The 21,934-nt window shown below is 40.5% G+C and overlaps 3 protein-coding genes across 5 annotated transcripts; 2 read left to right on the forward strand and 1 right to left on the reverse strand.

Annotated features, from left to right (window-relative positions):
- The first annotated feature begins 93 nt into the window (after positions 1-93).
- LOC136425433 (synaptic vesicle glycoprotein 2C-like) lies at positions 94-7,496 on the forward strand. 2 transcript variants are annotated; one of them, XM_066414289.1, is made up of 11 exons: positions 94-197; positions 960-1,022; positions 1,732-1,893; positions 2,209-2,371; positions 2,708-2,854; positions 3,583-3,718; positions 4,213-4,299; positions 4,921-5,120; positions 5,497-5,738; positions 6,259-6,418; positions 6,778-7,496. In XM_066414289.1, exons 1-11 carry the CDS (start codon positions 116-118, stop codon positions 6,959-6,961), a joined length of 1,626 nt encoding a protein of 541 aa, XP_066270386.1. In that variant the 5' UTR covers positions 94-115; the 3' UTR covers positions 6,962-7,496. The 2 variants fall into 2 exon arrangements, with proteins under 2 accessions (XP_066270386.1, XP_066270387.1); XM_066414290.1 differs by having other exon boundaries at positions 98-197; positions 805-1,022.
- Positions 7,497-9,306: 1,810 nt separating this feature from the next.
- On the reverse strand, positions 9,307-15,516 carry LOC136426023 (zinc finger protein OZF-like). The gene is made up of 2 exons (XM_066414956.1): positions 15,402-15,516; positions 9,307-11,026 (listed from the first exon to the last, which is right to left on the reverse strand). The coding sequence occupies exons 1-2, from the start codon at positions 15,414-15,416 to the stop codon at positions 10,070-10,072; spliced, it is 972 nt and encodes a 323-aa protein (XP_066271053.1). The 5' UTR covers positions 15,417-15,516; the 3' UTR covers positions 9,307-10,069.
- An 805-nt stretch (positions 15,517-16,321) lies between these two features.
- LOC136425294 (peroxisomal membrane protein 11C-like) lies at positions 16,322-21,007 on the forward strand. Of its 2 annotated transcripts, none has more exons than XM_066414135.1 (4): positions 16,322-16,641; positions 18,368-18,546; positions 19,063-19,134; positions 19,693-21,007. In XM_066414135.1, exons 1-4 carry the CDS (start codon positions 16,411-16,413, stop codon positions 19,919-19,921), a joined length of 711 nt encoding a protein of 236 aa, XP_066270232.1. In that variant the 5' UTR covers positions 16,322-16,410; the 3' UTR covers positions 19,922-21,007. The 2 variants fall into 2 exon arrangements, with proteins under 2 accessions (XP_066270232.1, XP_066270231.1); XM_066414134.1 differs by lacking the exon at positions 18,368-18,546 and adding an exon at positions 17,744-17,925 and having other exon boundaries at positions 16,325-16,641.
- The last annotated feature ends 927 nt before the right edge of the window (positions 21,008-21,934 follow it).

A 21,934-nucleotide genomic window follows, 5' to 3' on the forward strand; every position in this document is an offset into this window, starting at 1 on the left:
TAACACCACCCAACGCATATATATCTATCTCCCAAAACGTCGGTATTTTATATTCACTCTTACGGTGATTATAAAAGAACACCCCTCTTACCTAATGGCATAGTCCGTCGACAAGATGGCGGACGTGGAACCAGAAAGAGAGAGATTGTTGGACGAAGAAGATGCAACTGGGACGATTTTTCCCGGCGAAAACTCTGGTATTTCTTAAATCCTCCATTCCTTAAACATCCATGCATCTTATATTTGGCTTCTTTAAGCTTTAGACAAGTTGGAACTTAACACTTTAATGTTGTTTTTCGTGCTCACTTTCGTGTCATTTTTTTTAAAGTGGGAGGGGTGCCTTAAAATTATTACTGTATCATTATTTCTTTTCCTCTATCACTCTTCCGGCGTCCCTTGGTTGTCTAGCAACGTGTTTTTGCATGTCGATGAGATCTTTGGATACCACTTTTAGTAACAGCTGCCCGAAATGTCAATACTTCAGCTCTAAAAGAGAAAAAATCGAACATTTAGGTTGGGGTCCGGGAGTCACTCACTGTATGTGACTTGCACAAAATGTTGTTTATTTTTCTTACAAGACTAGTACGTGTGCCCCGTGTGTTGTTGTTTATCGTTCCAACCACAACTTTCAAACTTTTTCTTAAGTTGCCGTTTTAATTATACAATTAACTTAGTCCTAAACTCTTCTCAGATGGCTGTGGGAGTTTAACCAAGGAGGTTAAGGTTTAACTAACAAAAAATTCCAATTCTGACCTGATTTCATATTGTGCATTGTCATATCAGTAATGTGCCAGCTCCACATAGGTTGTCATCAGAAGAAATAGCTGCAAAATTTTAAGACACCAAACTTGCTGGAAGAAACACATCGTGCTTTCTAAGAAGAATGAAGACCCAACAGAGAGGACATAAGGGGTACCAGCCAGTAGGAGGAGGTGGAAATGTTGTTGTTGTTTTCTCAGGACAAGACTCAGTGCAGAGAAGACAGGAGGGCGCTACATATGAGGAGGCTATAGCAGCAACAGGTATATCCCCTTATACTGTAAATCTTGAAATAGTTTGCGGTGGTCTTATTGTTACAAAATCATTACACTATAATTATGAATATTATGTGTTTTTGCGCTAGTGTTGTTTTGACCGCAAACTCAAAATATGTTGTGAAAACCTGAGTCCTTATCTCTCCTACCTTGAAATTGAACCCTGCAGAAATGATTACATTTACAGTATTCTTTTTGATTATTTCTCTCATTGGTGTGATTGTGAGCACTTCTGGAACCAAAGGTCAGGGTTCAAAGTCTGTTTTTGTTTTGTTTGAAATTAAACTCAGCAGTTTTGTAAGCTGCGTAAGACCAACCTGTAAATGATAAAGATAAATGATCTACTCACACTCACACTACTCTTTTCGATAAGCGTGGTGGGTTCTGTAATGTGCTTGAGGTGTGGCTGTCCTCAAACATCCAAGGGGACATCCCTAACCAAAGCTAGGTACTCGTTTTCATCTGAGTCAAGTGAGAAAATAGATGTAAATTGCCTTTCCCAAAAGCACAACATCGGGACCTGCTAGGGATTGGAACCCAGAACCTTTAAATTCTAAGTCAACAACGTTAACCCAAACCACCAGACCACCTTGCCACATACAACATTACACCCAAGCACAGTTGAGTTATAGTAGCTGTTTGATACAGATTCCGAAGCCACACATTTTGCATCATTATTTTTTTTATTAATCTACAGGCTATGGGAGGTTCCAGTACTTCTTGCTGTTTGCGTGTGGTTGGGCCAATGCCAGCGATGCCATCGAGATCCTCTGTGTTTCGTTCCTACTTCCCTCTGCGACCTGTGACCTCAAACTCACCACATCAGACAAGGGCTGGCTCAGCGGAGTCATCTTTGCAGGTAACAGATCTAGAATAGTAAACAGAAACAGGAAATTAAAAACAAATGTTTTTTTCTGAGCTGTAGTTGCTTTTCGAGTCAAATTTTGATGAGATATAATTGTGACACAAAGATATGCTGGAAGGTAGTGTAGTACTCAAGTAATGTGATAACTAAAGATAAGTATCAATAATCTTGTCTATAATATGGCCACCCTTCTACTGCCATATACAGTAGATGCCATAGAAAATAATGTTGTTTCTAAACCATGTTTTCAGTATGTCAATGGCCACTAAAATTGCCTCCAACCCACTTGCTTTGGGGTGTCTTTTCCAGGCATGATGATTGGAGGCTATGTATGGGGGGCTCTCGCTGATGTACAGGGCAGGAGAAAAGTGCTGATGCTGTCCCTCCTTGTGAATGGACTGTTTGGGCTGGCCTCCAGCATGGCCAACTCCTTCCTACTGTTCCTCTTCTTCAGATTCCTCAGTGGGGTTGGGTAAGTGAAAAATTTGCATTTCTTAAATTTTGCATATTTGGGATTGATTACAAAATTTGCGTGTTAGGGACATGAAGATCAGATGATGGGTGGGTTGATTCATTTACACCTGGGTGGAATGAGTAAAGTTGTGTAAAGTGTCTTTCCCAAGGACACAACGTGTAGCCAGGAATCGAACACAGAACCTTTCAATCTCATGTCCACTAGCCTAGCCAGTCGACACCAGTCAATGGCATCTTTATAATTAGGGTGATCGGTAAAAGGGTACTCAAAAGTATTGAATAAAAGGTATGTCGAATTCATGGTTAATGTTCACTGTTGCGTCCCCCTCCCCAGCGTTGGCGGCTCCATCCCTGTGGTGTTTGCGTACTACTGTGAGTTCCAGCCCAAGTCCAAGCGCGGCACCATGCTCAGCGTCCTCGCCGCCTCCTGGATGTTCGGCAACATCATCGCTGCCGGGCTGGCCTGGTTGGTCATTCCCAGGTAACTATGGCAACCACAATTTTTTTCTGAACAACTGTGGAAGTTGTTTTTGAATATGACTATGACTATAAATGTCAGATATCTTTATTTGTACTGCGCAGGCTTTTAGCTAGGATTTATATACAGGGCGTCCCAATTTAGGGAGGGCTGGAATAGTCATAACCAGATTTCCCCATTTGCAATGAGCTCTTTAACAATTATCTGGTAGCTTTGAATGTCAATCAATTTTCATGCTGTCCCAGTGTCTGGTATGAGGAAAAACCAACAGTGGCAGTTAGAGCTGTGTACAATGTCATGCACAAATTTTAGGTACAGGTACAGGAACACAGGTTTAGGTGCAGGTCCGGACTTGTTAGTACAGGTCTTGTTACGTTTATGAAGGTTAGACATGCAGGTAAACAACATATAAAGACAATTCAAACTCTACAACTGGATAGAAGCTTAATTCTGGACGTTTCGCATGACATCCATCACTCTTTTTCAGCGTTACTGAAATGAAATGGCAAAACGAATACAATACTAGGACTTCTGAACTGGGAAATCAGTTGAACATGTCAAGGACTCGTAAGAAACGTATGCAAATGTCATTAAAATGTAAATCATGTTAAGATAGTTCCTATGGTAAGACAACACCATAGGAACTGTTACTGTCCTTTATATGTGTTGCAAAACAGGTCTTGTTATTTAGGCAAACATTGACAGATTGAGTGACTTCTGTTTCCTTCCAGGACATATCTGCAGTTCAGCATGGGGGCCATGACGTACGACAGTTGGCGCGTGTTCGTGGCGCTGTGCACCATCCCCAGCCTCACCGCCGCGCTCCTGCTCACCTGCATGCCCGAGAGCCCCAAGTTCCTCATGGAGGTAACCATGGCAACATGCATCTATCATTGGAATCTCCGAGGGAGGGGGGGGGGGGGGGGGTCAGAAATAGGAGTTGGTGAAAATCTAATTTTTAGCTTAACCTTCTCCCTGCTGCCTAACTCTGTAACAAATAGGGAATTGGGTGACGAAAGACTACTTCAGAGTGCTAAAGGTTAAAGCAGCAATGTGATGATAATAGTCTTTACATTATATTTATACAATACGTATATATGATGCGTTTTTTGTTGTTAGTTTCTACTGTAGATGTGTAGCTTTGAGAATAAAGAACTTAATGGCTTAACTTATGGTGTAGCTTTTGCAATCCTAAGTCCGAGAAGCTATATCTTTTTACTTCGTGATTGCTCCCAAATCAATGCCAGTTGAGGTATAGAAAAGCATTTATAATTGCTGTAGTGTGCTTCTTGAAAATGATCCGTCTCTTGTGATTTCATAATAATAATGTCTAATTGTTCTCTATCTTAATCTGTTTTCAGATGGGGAGAGAGAAAGAAGCCTTGCGAGTGTTGTCACATGTTCACAAGATGAACACTGCCAATGGGAAAACTCCTAGGCAATACTCGGTGTGTATAACTCAACTTATCCCTCTATTTGTTCCTTTGTTTTCCATTCTACTTCTTTTGTATTATGTAGGATCTATAGTCCTTTTTCCTATTATGTTTACCTTCACAGAAGTAAAAATATTGTTTTTTCTTTCTGCATTGCTAGAAGCTGACAGTATATCTTCTTATTCCTTTTCTTTCTCTTCATCTTGCTTTGCTACATTTTCTGCCAGGCTTCTCAGTGGCAGGCAAACATCTTTCTCCAACTGCTGTCTCCTGTCTCTGTCGTATGTGAAACACTTTTTGCCTGCTTTGTTTCTTCTTTATAACAATATGATAAGTTGATATGATAACTTTATTGCTCAACAATTGTCCAAGGTACAAAGTATGGCCAGTACATAACTACAGTTCTATACATATCTAAGGGCTAAGTTGATATGTCAGGGTAGATATTTCAATCTGGCAGAATCACTGAGTGTATTCCTAGAATTTTCTGACCTTACTAATGCTAGCAACTTAACCCTCACCCTGCTGCCTAATGCTGTAAACACTGCAAATGTGGTGACAAAAGACCACCTAAGCAGTCAGAAGGTTAAATGCAAAACATTACTAAGTAGAAATGTTTTTGTTTTTAACCCTCAGATAAGGCAACTGGAAGTGACCACGAAAAAAGATGACGACAAGGCCCGTCACCCTCGTGGAAAAAATGCCTGGCGAGTGAGATGTGCAGAGATCGGGACCACGTTCCGAGTAATTGGGAGCCAGACCGTGGAACTGATGAAACCTCCGCTGACGTCGCGGACCGTAGTGATGCTGGTCATCTTTTTCAGCGTCTGTTTTGGGTAGGGATCTGTCTGTTGCTGGCTTTTCAATGAAGGGGTCCTGACCATGCATCCCCTTACCCTGGGTAGCAGATCCTATGATAAGCATAAAATCCTGATTGACCAGGAATGCTATTATTAGGTTACTTGTATATGCATGTGGCCATAGTCTTCAATTCTGACCTATCTGACAGGAATTTTGCCCCGCAGGAAGCCTTTTAGAATGCCCCATTTTAATATTCTCTAAAACTCCACATTGTCGAATTCAACCTCCTCCTTCTACACTATCCCCCCGCTTGGTTGCTCCTTAACAATAATCAACAGGTAATTTTTCCTTGGAAAAAACCCTGTCTGGAATGTAGTTGTGGTGATTTTACTGTGTTTTATTTCTCACCAGGTACTACGGCTTGTGGTTGTGGCTGCCAGAACTGTTCAAGCGAATAGACCTGTACGGGGGGTCGCCCTGTCTGAAGTCGCCTGCGGGCATAAACGGCTCCATTCCAGTAACTCCTGCCAACGAGTCCTGCATACCATCGGAAGACGTGTATTTCGAGGGATTTCTTACCGCTATATCAAATCTACCGGGAAACATCTTTGCAACAGTTCTCATGCACAAACTTGGAGCAAAGATCCTACTCAGTGAGTGTCTTAACTTGAAAGTTCATCTCTGTTGGTAGAAGTCATTCTGTATTAGCCTGAGTACCATCCTCCGTAGTAACCACTGGCTCAATCTTTTCGCTTCCTCGTGGTTAGCAAGCAAAAAGATTGAGCCAGCGGTTACTATTGAGGATGGTACGTAGGCTAATTCTGTATCATAGTTAAACTGTAATTTCCGACAAAAAAAATTGGTCAGTCACTGATCCAAATTTTCTGCATATTAATGTGACGATTGCTCATTCCTTGAGGCTTGACGAAGACTGGACAATTTGCTTAAATCCAATTTTGTGTGTTGGAAATTACAGGTCAACTTTGGTACAGTTAGTAAATGTCATCTTCTTGTTATATTTGCTGTTGTTTTAGTTTTTGGCTGTTTGTAAAATTGAAAATTATCATGGCTGGTAGAAAGTCAATGTTTCAATTATATGTGAGGATTTTAGACAACTAAACAAATATATGTGCTGTAAACAACAAAGTTCTTCTTCAATGTTTTGTTTTTCAGGTGGAAGTTTAGTCTTCTCAGGTGTCAGTGTGTTTTTCTTCTGGTTTGTGAGTAGCAAGACTCAGAGTCTCATCGCCTCCTGTGCCTTCGGCGGCATTTCTGTCATCGCCTTTAACAGCTTGGACGTTCTGGGCGCCGAGCTGTACCCTACACATCTCAGGTATGTCAACCATTCAGGGCTGTTACCTCCGTAAAGGAGGTGGCTGAACTTCAAGGTCCCTTTTGGGCCTCCTAGCTGTTTTCCTTGGTACTGCAACAATGCTTCTGTTTTGTTGTTCCTCTGGCTCAATCTGTTTTTGATGTGCATTGGACATTGGTTTAAGCTGATTCTTTCAAAATCATGTTTCTTTGCATTCAACAAAGTTGTTGTGTGTGTTGTTTACACCTTATTTGGGGATGAAAAATCAAAGTTAATGTGGAATAGGCTGCACTTGAATATGCTGCTACGTTTACTGCCAGGTCCATTGCTCAGTATGAAATATGTGCATTACATGAACGTGTTGCTACATTTACTTCCAGGTCCACTGCTATGGGTATCCAGACTGGTATGGGGAGGATAGCGGCCATTCTGGGGAACGTGGTGTTCGGTTTACTCGTGGACACGCACTGCGCCATCCCGCTGCTAATGGTAGCCGGGCTTCTCGTCATCGGAGGGCTCGCAGCGATCAAACTCCCCAACACCAAGGGCATGGAGCTGCACTGAAGGTTACTGATGACATCACCCACCATTCCAAGACTGTTCCATCAGAAGAGATCTGTAGGGGGATGCAATGCAGGGATGCAATTTTTATCTGTAATTTCAGTTCATAGTTGCCATTTCCACCGAGATTTATGATTTGGTGACATGGAGAGTGAATCATCTCAATTTTCAGCATTGCAGATTCATTTTTCACACTGAACATGATACTGTACATGTACTTCAAAACCGATTTTTATTCTTGCGTGTATGCAAGATGATCATACTTCAAAAGAATTATTGGTGGTTTCAATTATCTATTGTCAATGATGTAATTACTACAGAATGCTAAATTGGATGATAAAATATTGTGGTCAATCACAATGCCTTTGTTCAAGGTCAATAGTAGATTGTATATAACTTTTACTCGTCATCTGGAGATATGTTCTGTAAAGGTTATCTTGATGTACATTTTTGTAAAGTGTATCCAAAATAGATTAGAATATTATATATGATAATATTGATGATGAAATCATGCAGTGAGAAGTATTGATTGAAAGATAGCAGAGCTTTTTTACTCACAACCACATATTTAACCAAAGTGGATGTCAAAACATTGGCTCTTGTTAAATATGTGGTTATGAACTTAGCTATTCAGTCATTCACCAACCTGATGAAACTATTCAGGGATATGACATTATTTTTGATAATCATGTCGATGTTGAACTACAGTTGTATCATATGTTGACCATGAGTTCTTTGAAGCTGTATTGCACAACCTTACATCATCATCTCAGGGTTAAAGTTCACTCGCGAGGAATGCCCTCCCATGATGCATTCCAGTTTGCTTTGTCACAAGCTAGTCTTGTTCATGTGGGGCCCATGTGATTTATCTTTATAATATAATATTTCAATAACAAAATTGTCTCACCACATCTAGGGGTGGATACTTACTTTACTTACTTATCCTCTTTGCCCGTTCTGAGACATAAGGCTATGACTTATTTCCTCCATCTGGGTCTGTCCTGTGCCAAGCTGTCAGCAGTTCTCCAGGACAGACCCATGGCCGCCAGGTCGTCTGACACTGTTCTCCTCCATGTGGTCTTTGGTCTGCCTCTTTTTCTCTTTCCTGTCGGCCTCCAGTTCAGGGCAACTTTGGGGATCCTATCACCTGGCATCCTTAGTACATGCGCTAGCCACATTAGGTCTAGGGGTGGATAGCAGTACTGAAAAGTCAGGTACATTTTAGAACAAGACACAAGTACATGTCTCTGTTAGTGCTGCAAATTAGATGGTACCGATACCGACCCCTACTAGGCACTCAATGGTCACCACATATACACATGTATGTAAGAGGACCTGAATGGCACTTTGAGGTGATTGTATGTGGTTTTCAGTCAGTAAACATATGGGATGCTGCTAGGGGAATTGGTAGCATACACGTAGAAGAAGAACCTTATTGCATGACAATCTTATGATTTAAAGGTACAATGTATGCGAAGAGTATGAAACCTAAAGAAAGGGACCAAGTCACCCGATATGTTAGTACACAATCAAGCCAGAAAAAAGTGGCGTCTGAGACAGAATTTTAGCTACAACTTGGCAAAATTCTCGGCAAGGATAAGGAATAAACTGAAAATTGATGGCCTCCCAAAAAATTCATATTGCATACATATCTTCAACCCATTTACCAGAACATGTGCAATAGAGACATGAATAGTCCAATACAATTACAAACTTAAAATCAATTCCAGCTCTTACAAACTTGATTTTTCTATTCATTATTATTTTCTCAATATGGGAGTTTTGGAAGGTAGTGGGTCAAATAGACCTTGTTTATACATGTTTACAAACATTTTCAGATTTGATATTACAAGAGAATTGTATTTCTGTTCAGAGAGTGTTTGTTTTAATTTAGATTATTGAAATACATTTGTAAACAAAACTGCAAAATGTATTTTATTGGCATTTGTTGATCAATAAACAATGCAAGATAAACTGATGTCATCCATGTTGTTTCTTTCATGCATACGAGGAATAATTGCCAGGTTCATAATTGTCCACAGAGAAATAGAAGAAGAAAGTTGATATATTTTCCCATGTGCGGAATCATTTGAATGCTTTGCGATATCTAATATGGGTTTCCGAAGTATGAATGAACTTAATTGCACAACAACTAGACGGGTATAATTAAGGTTTAATGATCCGCCCCGAGGTGTATATGGTGTCATAACGCCTGGCCATGTGCTACATGTATAACCATCAAATAAAACCACCGAGTGAGCATTTATTGATCAATAAACAATGCAAGATAAACTGATTTTTGTTGTGCATAAAAGTGACACATGATCATAGGTTTCCCAAGAAAAAAGTTGAGGTTATTGAACGTTTATTTTCCAAGATGTAAAATCATTTAAATACTCTACGATAAATGGTACATGGGTTTCCTAATTTTAATGAATTTATTACACAACGACTGTACAGGTACAATGTACGGTAAACCAATAATTCTCAGAGACTAGTCTACGTATGACACACTCATAACTAAACTAAGTAACTTAGAGGAAACAATAATAACTTGTAGTAATTTGTTATGTTCAAATGATTTGGACAACATCCAAGAAAATAGTTTATCAATAGTATAGTCACATAGTTTCATAATAAGCGTATTATTTTTGATGATCTATCATTGAAACACTGACAAGCATAACAGATATGAATATTATATTAAACAACACCAGCAAATATTTCCATGCAGCAATGTTCAATTTGACCAGCTCATATGTCCATTCAAATCCGTCGACTCTTACAGTTGACGTTCATTATAAGAAAGCTGAACGCATTATTTAATCATAAACACTAATGTCCTTACCGGTATACCACAAATATCCGACCATGGCCTCCCGACCTTCCCCAGACCATGGTTGGAAGTTTGTCGTGAGAAGGCATCTGTGGTTGAGAGTTGGTCGTCAAGGCTAGGTTGCCTACTAAGTCTTTAAGTCTAGAATTTCAATTTTTCTGCTTGAATGCGATCAGATGAGCAAACTATAGCTAGAATAGGGTGAGTGCCAGTCTACTCCAAAACCCTTCGCCGCCCTTGGTTCGGGAGTAGCCTAAAGCAATGTCGTAGGAATGTCATGGATTTATCACAGGGGCTGAAGAGTGAATCTTCATATGTCTGTCCAAGTGTTCCTTTCTCCTAGCTTTGTAGTTGCAAAGAAGACAGTGGAACGGCTTCTTCTCCGTGTGAGTCTTCTTGTGTCTCTGCAGTTGTCCGTATTGTGCGGTCCTGTAGTCACATACGTTACAGTGATAAGGTTTCTCGCCGGTGTGCTTGCGCATGTGCGCGACCATTGCCTCCTTACGCATCGTCCTGTACCCGCACTCTTCACAGTGATGCCGCTTCTCACCAGTATGGGTCCGGATGTGGTCTGCCAGGTAACGCTTACAAGTCGTTTGGTATCCACAAACTGTGCATTTGAAGGGTTTCTCCCCTGTGTGAGTCATCATGTGGTTCTCTAGACTAGACTTCCGAACTGCAGTGAATCCGCAGTGGTCACATAGAAACGGTTTGTCACCTAAGTGAGTTTTAATGTGAAGTTCGAGGGTTGACTTTCGGGCCGCTCTGTAGCCACACTCCTTGCACATGAAGGGTCTTTCCCCTGTGTGAGTCTGCATGTGTTGGCACAACACAGACCTACGAGCCGTTCTAAAACCGCACTCGCCGCAGACGTAAGGTTTCTCACCCGTGTGGGTCCGTATGTGTTGGGTAAGTTCGAATTTGTGGGCAAATCTGCGGCCGCAGTACTCACACTTAAACGGCCGGTGCCGTTCGCCGGTGTGGGAGACCATGTGCCTCTTCAGATCATACCTTCTAGCCGTCGAGTACGTACACTCGTCGCACTTGTACGGTCTTTCAGAACTGTGGACGACCATGTGTCGGTTCAAGGAGCCCTTTTTTGCTGCTGCATAGTCACAGATGGAGCACCGATGTGGTTTCTCTGCAGTAGGTGTTGACTTCGTGTATTTAGAGAATGGACGCCGAGGAAGTAGCTTACTCTCATCAGCTCTACATTTCGTTGCTTTCATATTCTACAAGTTTGGATAAAAGTAAAACTTTTTTAGACATAGTAAAAGCAAAAATGATTCATAACAAAGATCTCAAAGCTCCATGAAATGTGTGGTGTTTTTTGGTGAATTTCTTGTTTTATTCATTATATTGTAAATTTCTAGTTAATTTTGTCTATGCGAGACCAACTTTGGACCCGCGGGACAAGCCAACATGCCAATTCTACCAGTGTCCAATTACAACCTCTCCCTCCACACATCCTGACACTCTACAATATTTGAATAACTACGAACACACATCATGACAAACAAACACACTGGCCCAAAACAACAACATTCTAATAAAAGTATGTTGCCACCACAGTTTTTTTTTAAATTTCAGTGTATACCTTAAGTTTAAGGGGAGTCGTGCGTTTTCTGAGAAGTCTTTTTGTCAGTTCTACCAAGGAGGTTAAATATACAATATATATGTATATTTAACCTCCTTGGTTCTACCATGCTTCCACGTATTTTCGAATAGACCCCTTTCCAAATACCGGCGCCATTTTGAATCTGGCGCCAGCGGGCGTTATTTGAGCTCGGGAAAAGTGCATGCTTCTGTCACAATGATTCACGACTAAACCTATCCTAACTGCTCTGTGGTATGTATCATGAATGAAGGCATCCCGAATCACTATTGACATTTTCCTCTTCTTTGTTATGTTATGTTATGTTATGTTCTTTTATTCTGTTTAGCCCCATAAAAATGGAATTATTCGAAGTTTGCGTATGTTTTACTTACAATACGCGTGACCAGTACAAATGCAGGAAGGAAAATGGATAATAAGACGATACTAATTATAAATGTAAGCAACTGATTTTGTGTGCGTAAAGGACAAGCCAAGCTAGTGAATTTAGCGTGTTAGTAATATTTACATACACATATGCTGCCCTGACGGCTGACTAAGCTATGGGAGAGAGTGAGTGAGTGAGTGAGTGAGTGAGTGAGTGAGTGAGTGAGTGAGTGATGTATATACAAAGACGTCATCCGATTAACGCATACAAGAGGGCCTGTATGGGGGGGGGGGTCCCGACAACGCTCTACGCTAAATTCGGACGGCCAACTACGTATTACGCTAAATTCAGGACGCCTCTCTACGCTCTACGCTAAATTCTGAAGCTTCCCAATGCATTATGCTGGACTGAAATACGGCCTAACTGTACTACGTCGTGGTGACTCAAATGTACGATGTAGTTCTCTTCAACTACGACGTGCTTTTGGACAGAGTATGACATGTCTGAAATACGGCGTGGCAAAATCCGCAGGCCTGGTGAGGGGACATCTGGGAACCTGCTTAAGAGCAAGAGATTTGTGGAAATTGGTTGGTCAAGAGCAACCTTTATAGAAAGTAGCTAAAGATAAAATCGTTTCAGTAGTTTCTTTCAAGATCCTTTGTTCTTTAAAAAACGTAAATATATGGCCTACTATGAGGGCCGTCATTCCACTTATAACATGTCCTGCTACTGGAGAGAACTGTAGCTAGAGAAAAAAACAAACTTTTATGCAATTGAAGCAGAATCTGAATCTAAATCGGTCAAGCGATATAAACGCCATTTGGCGAAACACACCCTGACACCCTGAAACATGGTATAAATTGTCAAAATTAGGGGGAATATCAAGTTCGCGCTGAAAGGTCACCGCGAAAACCGCGAACATAAAACCACCGTGAACATTTCTATATTTTGCAGTATTTGGGTCACCCTGATACCTGCGTCAAAACGATATGATTTACCGCTCCGACTGTCCATTACTGAGTAATTGGCCGTCCAACGCCCGAGGCAAATGCTGACATGTGGGCCACCCTATATGGTAACCAGAGGTAATGATAGCTGGAGCTACTATTATGTCCCATATGGATGAATACAACCTAAATTTCTCAATTTTCAGATGAAATGTACCACCAAGATAAGCATCTTTCGTTTTAAAACGTGGGAATTGATTGGTCAAGGGTAACCTTTATAGATAGTGACTAAAACATAACTTGTTAAGTCCCGGCTGATGGCCGATAGATAAATAGATAGATAGAAAACATAACACCGTTTCAGTAGTTTCTTTCAAGATCCTTAGCGTACATGTCTGGCCTCCCGTGGGGGCCGTCCTTCTACTTATAAAATGTCCTGCTTCTGGAGAAAACAACGTAGCTAGAAAAAATTGAAACATTTGAAGCAGAATCTGAATTTAAATGGGTCACGCGGTATAAGCACCATTCGGCGTAACACACCAGGACTGAAAATGGTAGAAATTGTCCAAGAAAAGGGGGAATATTTCATCAGAGCATGTGGAGAGCCATTGTAGTACAGCTTTGGTTACAAATGACAAATCTGTCCAACCCTTGTCAAATTATTCAACCTTTTTAGCAACTTACGGAAGCGAGAATAGACAACAATTCTTCCGCATCAAACCTTTGAAAAACTTTTCATCCTGCCCATCGTCGATTAATGAAAGAACAACAAAAAATCTCAGAACCTACTTCTATTCCGGCTTGTTGGAGAGGAGCAGGAGTTGTCGGCACGGGCGGACCTCAGGATGTTTCAGCAGCGTTCTGGTCTATGATCAGGATTAATAGCGGAGGGGAAAGGATGCAGTCCTTCCAGTCAGCAAGAGAACTACATTCATGGCCATTGGCTCCGGGGCATCATATGTTGTATGATAACTTCTATCAACAACTTTATTCTAGAAGAAGGTTCAATTCATACATTGACTGATCACCCTTACTACATGTTGGTCTGCAGCTAGCTATCTACTACCATTATCATCATCATCAGGCTTAAATCCCTTGCTCTTAAGGAGTACCCCCCAGGCCGGTCTCCATTTTTAACCAAGTGGCTCTTCCGCGCACCAGCAAAAGTGTCAAACTTCTAAAAACAAGATTTTGGGAACGAGTACGGAGGATTGTTCCATTGTATAAAGGGGGGATAGCAAAACAAAACAGAGTGCGCACTCGTTTGTGACTTAGAGCAAGGTTAGAAAAGTTTGACAACGCTTTACGCACAATTCATCAAGTACGTTTTACGCTAAATTCCGGGTAGCTACTACGCATTACGTAGAATTAAAGTGGTCAATAACGTTCAACGTAAAATACGCAGATTACGCTCTACGTTGAATTGGAGTGGTCGGCAACGCTCTACGTAAAATTAAAACGGCTCATTACGCTCTACGTATAAGGGCATGCAGCCCCCCATACAACTGCCTACAACCTACGTAGCACATCCTGTTTATGTTTATCATCCTACTAGTAAAATGGGACTCCATTGTTAACATCCGCGGCCGCCTTTCGTGCTTAAAAACAGTCGCAATTTCAGTATGTATACGTATTCATTTTAGCTCGCCGAGATCCGTCTTTCTTTTGCTTTAGTCGGGCTCTAGCGGATCATTTCATAGCCTGGGTGCCAGACCACCGCGCTCCTGGCGCTAATCCTTTGGCCGGGGAAGTCACTCGCGCCGCCGCCACAGATAGCACACGGCCCGCTAATACCTCTCGCGCGATAGCGCCATAGAAATTAGAGTTCGGCTGCCAAGCGCTCCTAGCCTGAGTACCAGCCTCCGTAGTGACCGCTGGCTCAAAACAAAATCGCGAATTTTTTTAGCCAGCGGTCACTACGGAAGCTGGTACTCAAGCTAAAGCGCTCCCGGGTGCCAACTCTATCCCTACTACGGTACTAGGTCTTCCCCGCCCAAAAGGGCTTATCATCGCATCGCGCGAAAGGTCTGGTATCCAGGCTAACTTCATTGCAGGTCAGGCTAATATTTCAGGGCGGCTAGCTGATCTTCCGCCGGCGGCAAAATCGTAACCGTGCCGCGAGCAAGACATGGTCACAGTCTTGGCCGGTACTAACGACTTTTCCATCGGATGATCTTCTTGTAGATTAGTTGCTAGCCTGGAAGCAAGACCTACACAGCCAGGTCTTCAACTCAGGCCAGGGCCCTGGATCCCCTGAGGAATAACTCCTCGCTAGTCCTGGCTACAGTCTGGCTTCCAGGCTAGTTTGCCGTGAAGTCGACAAAAGCACAACAATGCTCAGAACAAATACCAGGCCTTTTGCTCGCCCATACACGACACAATATGATCATATTCTGCTGTACGTATTCAATACACCTTGTCAGTATGCCTTCACCAAAGATACACCACTGTTACTGTCCAGTAGTTTAGTAGTAGATAGTTGATACACAACAATGATAATACAATACAATAAGTATGTCAGTTCTATTGACAGACATTCCTTTGTAGAATTGCGCAGTGACCTATATTGTCTCACAGGAACATTTTTAATTCTTAACGATCCCAAGTTAGAAGGTAGCTTTAAGCCTTAGTCATTCTTCAACCTTACCAGTGTTACTTGGCAGTATGTTGAAACTTACCTTATTTGAAGCCATGTTGTAAAAGTGAGAGCAATATGAGACTGTTTTGGCCCACGTCTTAGCGACAAGGAAGCCGTTTTTCAGGATCCCACAACTGACTGAAAAGGCGGTCAACTTTTACTCGGACTGTTCCACTGGAAAAGTAAAGGGGGTGGGGGTGGAAACTTTATTTTCCTCTTCTTTCTTTCATGTTTCCAACCTCCTAACGCGAGGTCTTACTGTTATTATGATTTTTATATAAGTCTGAAGTTAAATGCCAGATTATACCTGTTCAAATGATGAAATTTAAGCGCTTAAAAATATATAAAAGGATCTTTAAGTGACACCTGTTCTAACATTACGAGTACACCACTTTTAGAAAGGGGGCATTCCATTCTAGAGATGGGGGACATATGCTGTTATCCATTTTTGGTTTATTAAATGGAAAGGGTGGCCTAGAAATCAGCATAATCATCGAAATCACCAAATCATAACGAAAAGAAAAATTCAAGTTGGAAAAAGTATGGCTTGAATATCAATGATTATGATATTTCAAGGAGTCATGAAATATTTTTTTACTGATAATCTTCTTCAGTGTAGTGCAAATACACCGAAAGATTAAAAAAAAGACATACGATAAATCGATATTTACTTGGACCTCCAAAACTGTCGTAAATGCTACCCACAGTGACGTCATTGCCCCGTTCAGTTTGCGGCAACTATGGCGACTGAGTCAAACTACTGTAGAAAGTGAAATATTTGTTACTTTATATTCGCAGTTTCCACGGTGCTTAAACTACTGCGAATGGTTTTGTTCTTTCTTCTATCCGCCTTTATCTTTTCCTTAATCCGCAAGCTTAAAACCACCGCAAACACTCAATTGATTCCCTACCACGAAATTAAGTCTTTGCAAACATTTTTCTGTCCTACAGTAATATGACCTTTCACCCAGTTCAACTTCTTCCTACACACTCACGTTGCGTCATATATTAGCGTCTTCATTTTAAACCTTATAAAGTCCTTCTCAAAGATGAACACCGCTGTGCAACTACTGGAGACGTACAGGGGGCGAGACAAAGTGATCAGGACTTGCGGCTACACTATTCAACTGATCGCGGGCCTCCTGCCCAAGGAGCACCAAGCTTTTTCCGACGTCTTAGTCAGCACCGCCTCGACACTTAGCGGCTCTAGAGTCGTCTTGAGACTTTGCGATGACATCCCAATGCTTGCGTACAACTTGGGATACGGCCTGGGTGCACATGTGAGTAACTTACATCGTTATGATATTGTTAGATCGTATTATTTTTGTTTTCTGGTGGGTTTTGTAAAATTGTGATGCCACGCCCCCCTCCCCACCTGCGTAACACGTCAACGCTTCACGGATGTTTACATTTGAGGTCTGCCGGACTTCGATCGCACAAGGCGTTGTTTGTAAAGGTGCTAACGTGGCAAGGACGTACGGCACGGCAACACAAATATTTGGTGTAAACTGCAATATATTCTAATGGCATTTCGTAAAATTAACAATGACAGTGGAAAAATTGTACACTCATAAGTCATAAGAAATGCTGATGATAACGTTAAACTTTTGTATGAATCTTACGAAATGTTTATCAGTATTTTTAAGGTAATTTCAAAACAATATTTTTAGACTACAACACAAATATTTGATGTCAACTGTGATATATCCTTGCTATTTAACAAAATTCTCGAAATGTTACATTTATAAACATGACTGATAATAGATAAACTCTGTATAAATTATGTATTATGATCAGTGTTTTGGGGTATTTTTAAGACACAGTTGACTCGCCTTGACACAGTAAAAAAGAATTGGTGTAAACTGAAATATATCTTGGCTAGCTTGACGAATCGTGCTCCTAGTGGCCAGCCAGTCCTGTAACCGCCATCAACCTCCGGCGGAGAGCTTATGTAAATACAGGCTATATCTTGGCCATTTATGAAAGTTAGACATACAGGAAAAAATATAAAATTACCGATAACATTGTACATGTACATTATATAAATTTTATCACTACTAGTGATTTTTATGTGTTTTTAAAATGTGTGACACAGTAACACCCCTTCTGTCCAAAAATTTGAACTTCAAAAAAGAGACATAGCATGAAATTGATAAAAATGTATTTTTGTAACTTTGAAATGACAGATTTATCAACAAAAACTAATGACTTGATGGACTTAAACAAAGAGTGGGACACAAAAGGAGACAGCTCTGATTGAATTGCTATTTATTGATTATTCCACTAGTATACAGCTTGATTTTACTATGCCATGTGTCTATTTCCACCACAAAACATCCTTGTTTTTGTTTCACATATCTGTGATGACCTTTGACATTACAGGAGAAGGACCACTTCATCCGATGGGTGGACGTCACAAAAAACATGGTGGACCAGATATACGGTCCCATCGAGCACGTGATGTGGGCCACGGAACGACAGCTCCTCCCCGGGACGTACACGGCGCGTCTGAAAGAGTGGTGTACCAAGATCTGGGCAATTTCTTTAACCTTAAACATTCTGAGGTAACCAATCAGCAAGTTGCAAACATCCTGTTGCATTGTGGGAATTGTATCTAGCCAATCAGAATGCCCAAGAAAAAGTGCTATCAAAATGATGCATAGATAGAACTTTGAGATCATAAAACCTCCAATATTTGAATTTTCAAGTTGAGTATACTGTCAATTGTATTATTCAAACCATCTAACTGACAAAAACGGCAATAATATTTCTGCATGGACAGATTTGAGTTTCATTATGATCTGAAGAAAAAGGGCAACTAGGTACAATTCCATCAGTGCACTACCTCCACCACTTTTGACAAAACTATTTCTATTTTTCCACAGAAACTTCGATTCCTGGTCACATCAATTCCATGTGGAAAACAACACCAGAGGGAACTAAATAATATATGTTACAAATTGACTCCTGAAGTCTAACTGTAATTTTGTATCCCTAATTATTCAGGAAAGTGACGAGTACCTCCGTTGGCTAGGCGTGGCTAACAACGTCCTAGACCAACTGTACTATCCGGTAGAGCACGTAGCATGGGCTGCAGACCGCCAAATCCTTCCCCCTTCTTTACGGGGCCTCTCGCTGTGGTGCCTCAAAATCTGGGCATGCTCCCTCACCCTCAACATCATTAGGTAGCTTTTCTGATCCAGTACCCAACATTGGTGCTAGATTAAGATTGAAGGTTGAAAAAAATTGGTTATGCCAATTTGATTTGTTTGTGAGCTGCAATTGTAACATATCTGATGCAAAGTTGGTGACGTGTGGTGGAAATTTATTTACTTTTGCTGTGGTTTTGTTTCGTACCAGAAGGGAAAAGGAGTTTATTGAAGTGTTCTAAATTCGTGAGTTAAAACAATTCTGTAGTACAGTGATAGACTGTTTATGGAACACATTTTTTTTGCGGTATCATGGATTTGCGGTGGTGAGGTCACCACAAAAAAGTGTGAAACTAAAACCACTGCAGAAGTTTGAAGATTTACAGTAATTTTTCTCACATTCGTACATGTATGTGCTGGGAATCTTTGGATGTAGTTTTTTTATGGGACTTTTGTACAAATGTAGATGAAAGCAATTTGATTATTGCAGTTCTTGGTTGTTTGATTAATGAGTGTTAAAATATTTTTCTTTCGCCTTTTTTTACTCTCCAGGTCTCTCCGAGCTTTGATTATACTCAGACTGAAGAAACAGAGGCTGGCAAGGGAGCAACAAACAGAAAAAGAGTAAGCTACAAGCTTATTCACCTCTCCCTTCCTGCCTAACATAACCTGTGCAATGAATATAGCCGTGTGAAGAGTGTTCACTTTGCATTCGTGAGGTCTCGTGTTCAAACCCTGGCTGTGTCATACCAATGACTTTAAAAAAGAAGCTTTATTGGTGCAAATAAAAGTACAACAACTTTCGTATGGTCAACTATAAACGACAAAATAGAAATCTTTGAAAATGGTACAGGCTACTTTCTCTGTTTAGCATCAGATCTTATGAGAAAGAGTATGGTACGTAGTTGAACACACTCACTTTAGTAAGTACAAGCTGTGGAAGACCAGACTGTAAGGTTTGTTCCAGTCATACCTACCTGGATGGACCCCTAGTCCCCTACTCTATTTCTATAGATCTAATACTGGATACTATTACTAGCGTGCTTGAGATGTAGCTCTCCTCAAATACTGGGCCTTCGGCTTAATGTTCCATCCTAAAAATTGTTGCTAGCCAAAGCTAGTACTCATTTTCATCTGAGTTTTTATTGAAGCAAAAATGTTTGTTTTTTTCTTTTATTCCAGTGACATAACTGATGTGAAAGAGTCCATGAAGGCCCTGAGGTTGCAGGAGTTTAACGTCGTGCTGACGCTAGTCGGGAGCGCGTCGGACCTGGTCAACGCGATCAACTGGATGCCGCCTGGATTTCTGTGGGCGGGAAAAAACTCGCTGGCGTTTACTGGAGTCATGGGCATGATCTCTTCTTCCATTGGTTTATACCGTGTTTATGCGGCGAAAATCAAGCAAGCGTAACTTGTTTGTATGTCACACTAACGCTGTCAAATGTGCCATGTGTTTTGATTTGGTATCATAAATACTGTGATTTAAGTTCATTGCAACTAAATATTATTGATGAGTGAAAATCAAGAATTTGTGGTATCTTTGAGTTTAAGGTTGAAATGGTTGTGGTGAGACTGACACAATATGTAAGTGATGCAAAAAGCACATTAACATAAAAGTACCGAAAATGCCAATAATTGAAATAACAAAATTGAAAAATAAGAGATTTTTAGCAATTTGTCAATACCTGAATGACAAAGGATGTACATATCTTTTACTACATGTACTGTATGTAATATAAGGTACTGTATGTAATATAAGGGCTAGTGGAAATTACAATATTGTAAATGAATATGACATCATATCAATCACTACGACAAAATGTTCTACATTCTCATATTCATTACTGCAATGAAGAATCTATGATAGCTTTATTGGGTGCCATTCTATTTAGTTGACCTGGGCTCCCTATACTTGCTCCCTCGCCTCACACTCATTTTATAAGTGAGTTTGGGAGCCCCAGTAACCTAGATATGCTGGCAGTCAAGCTAAGTCTAAAAGATGGGGCCAATCATGCAATTTCATCAAAAGTTTGTCAGAAAAGCTATCATGCAATTTATTTCTATGATGGTGCTTACTAATTATCCAAAGGGAAAGTGTTGTACATATTACTTCAAGGGGATTTTCTTGGTGGAAACCTTTTTAGATTCAAAGTACTGGAAATACTTTGCTTTAAGAGTTGCATAAACAATTTTGCTTGCTAGGCAATGTTTCCCCTTAAAACCAATGTCATCAACTTCCAGTTGTATTTCTTTTGTTTTGACAGGGCACTTGTAATAAAATGTACATGAAATATTACTGTCAATCACAAAATTTGAGTGCCTTAAGACTTTTTTTCCGTGGAATAGATATATTAGGTTAACATATGTACATGACTTCATTGGTGTACACAGTGTGTGGGGAAAATATTTGTGCAATTGCAGTATAATTGAGATTACTGTAGTAGACATAATTTGCTCACTTGCAGGTTTGTGCAATTAAAGAATGTTATTGAATAGACTTCAGGGATTTCTTGGTCATTTTACAATTTGTAATTTTGCTGTGTTATGAATTGAATGACATCACTTTTACTTTAACATCTATTTTTCATGGTGTTCAAGCTCAGGTCATGTTTGTTTGAATGGCAAGAGGATATTTTTAGATATTTCTAGATTTATGTTAGTTATGCCCTCATTTTCATAACAACAAAACAATAAAGCACTAAGGCTGCCATCTTTATGCATGACATCATTTTTACTTTAACATCTTTTATTTCTTGGTTTTCAAGTTCAGGTCTTGTTTGTTTGGATGTCAAGAACATATTTCCAGATATTTCAAGATACATGTTAGTTATGCCCTAATTTTCATAACAACAAAACAAAGCACTAAGGCTGCCATCTTGTATATTATGCCAATTTATTTTCATGGACTCAGAGTACGGATACTTAGATTGCATTCATGATTGTTAAGAACACCATATTTCGCTACAAGTCATGAAGTTGAATTCCAAGCAATATATTAAAGGGTGGTAGGTTACATATTGATATGCCGTCATACATTTGACGTTTTTTTTTCTAATAGTATTCACGCACCGTATTCAGAATGCGAACTGACTTAGTTAAACTACATAGTACACAGCGAGTTGTCTGCAAAGTTGAACAATTAGTCCTGTTTTTCGAGCTCTAGCAGTTCCATCAAGTCGGGCCACCCCTCCGCTGTGGCAGTCTCACCTATCTCAGGCTGCTGTTCTGTCAACTCGCTCCACCCCCGCCGGACAGCTACAACGATAAAATTAGCATACACAACATCGTAAAAAGTTTGACATCTTAGAAGAAAGCTACAAAAATTCCAAGACAAAAATCACCTCTCTTTCTCTCCCCCCTCTCTCTCTCCCTCCCTCTCTCTGTCTCTCACTCAATCTCTGTCTCTCACTCAATCTCTGCTTCT

This window comes from Branchiostoma lanceolatum, chromosome 19, assembly GCF_035083965.1.
Source record: "Branchiostoma lanceolatum isolate klBraLanc5 chromosome 19, klBraLanc5.hap2, whole genome shotgun sequence".
Classification (NCBI taxonomy): domain Eukaryota; kingdom Metazoa; phylum Chordata; class Leptocardii; order Amphioxiformes; family Branchiostomatidae; genus Branchiostoma; species Branchiostoma lanceolatum.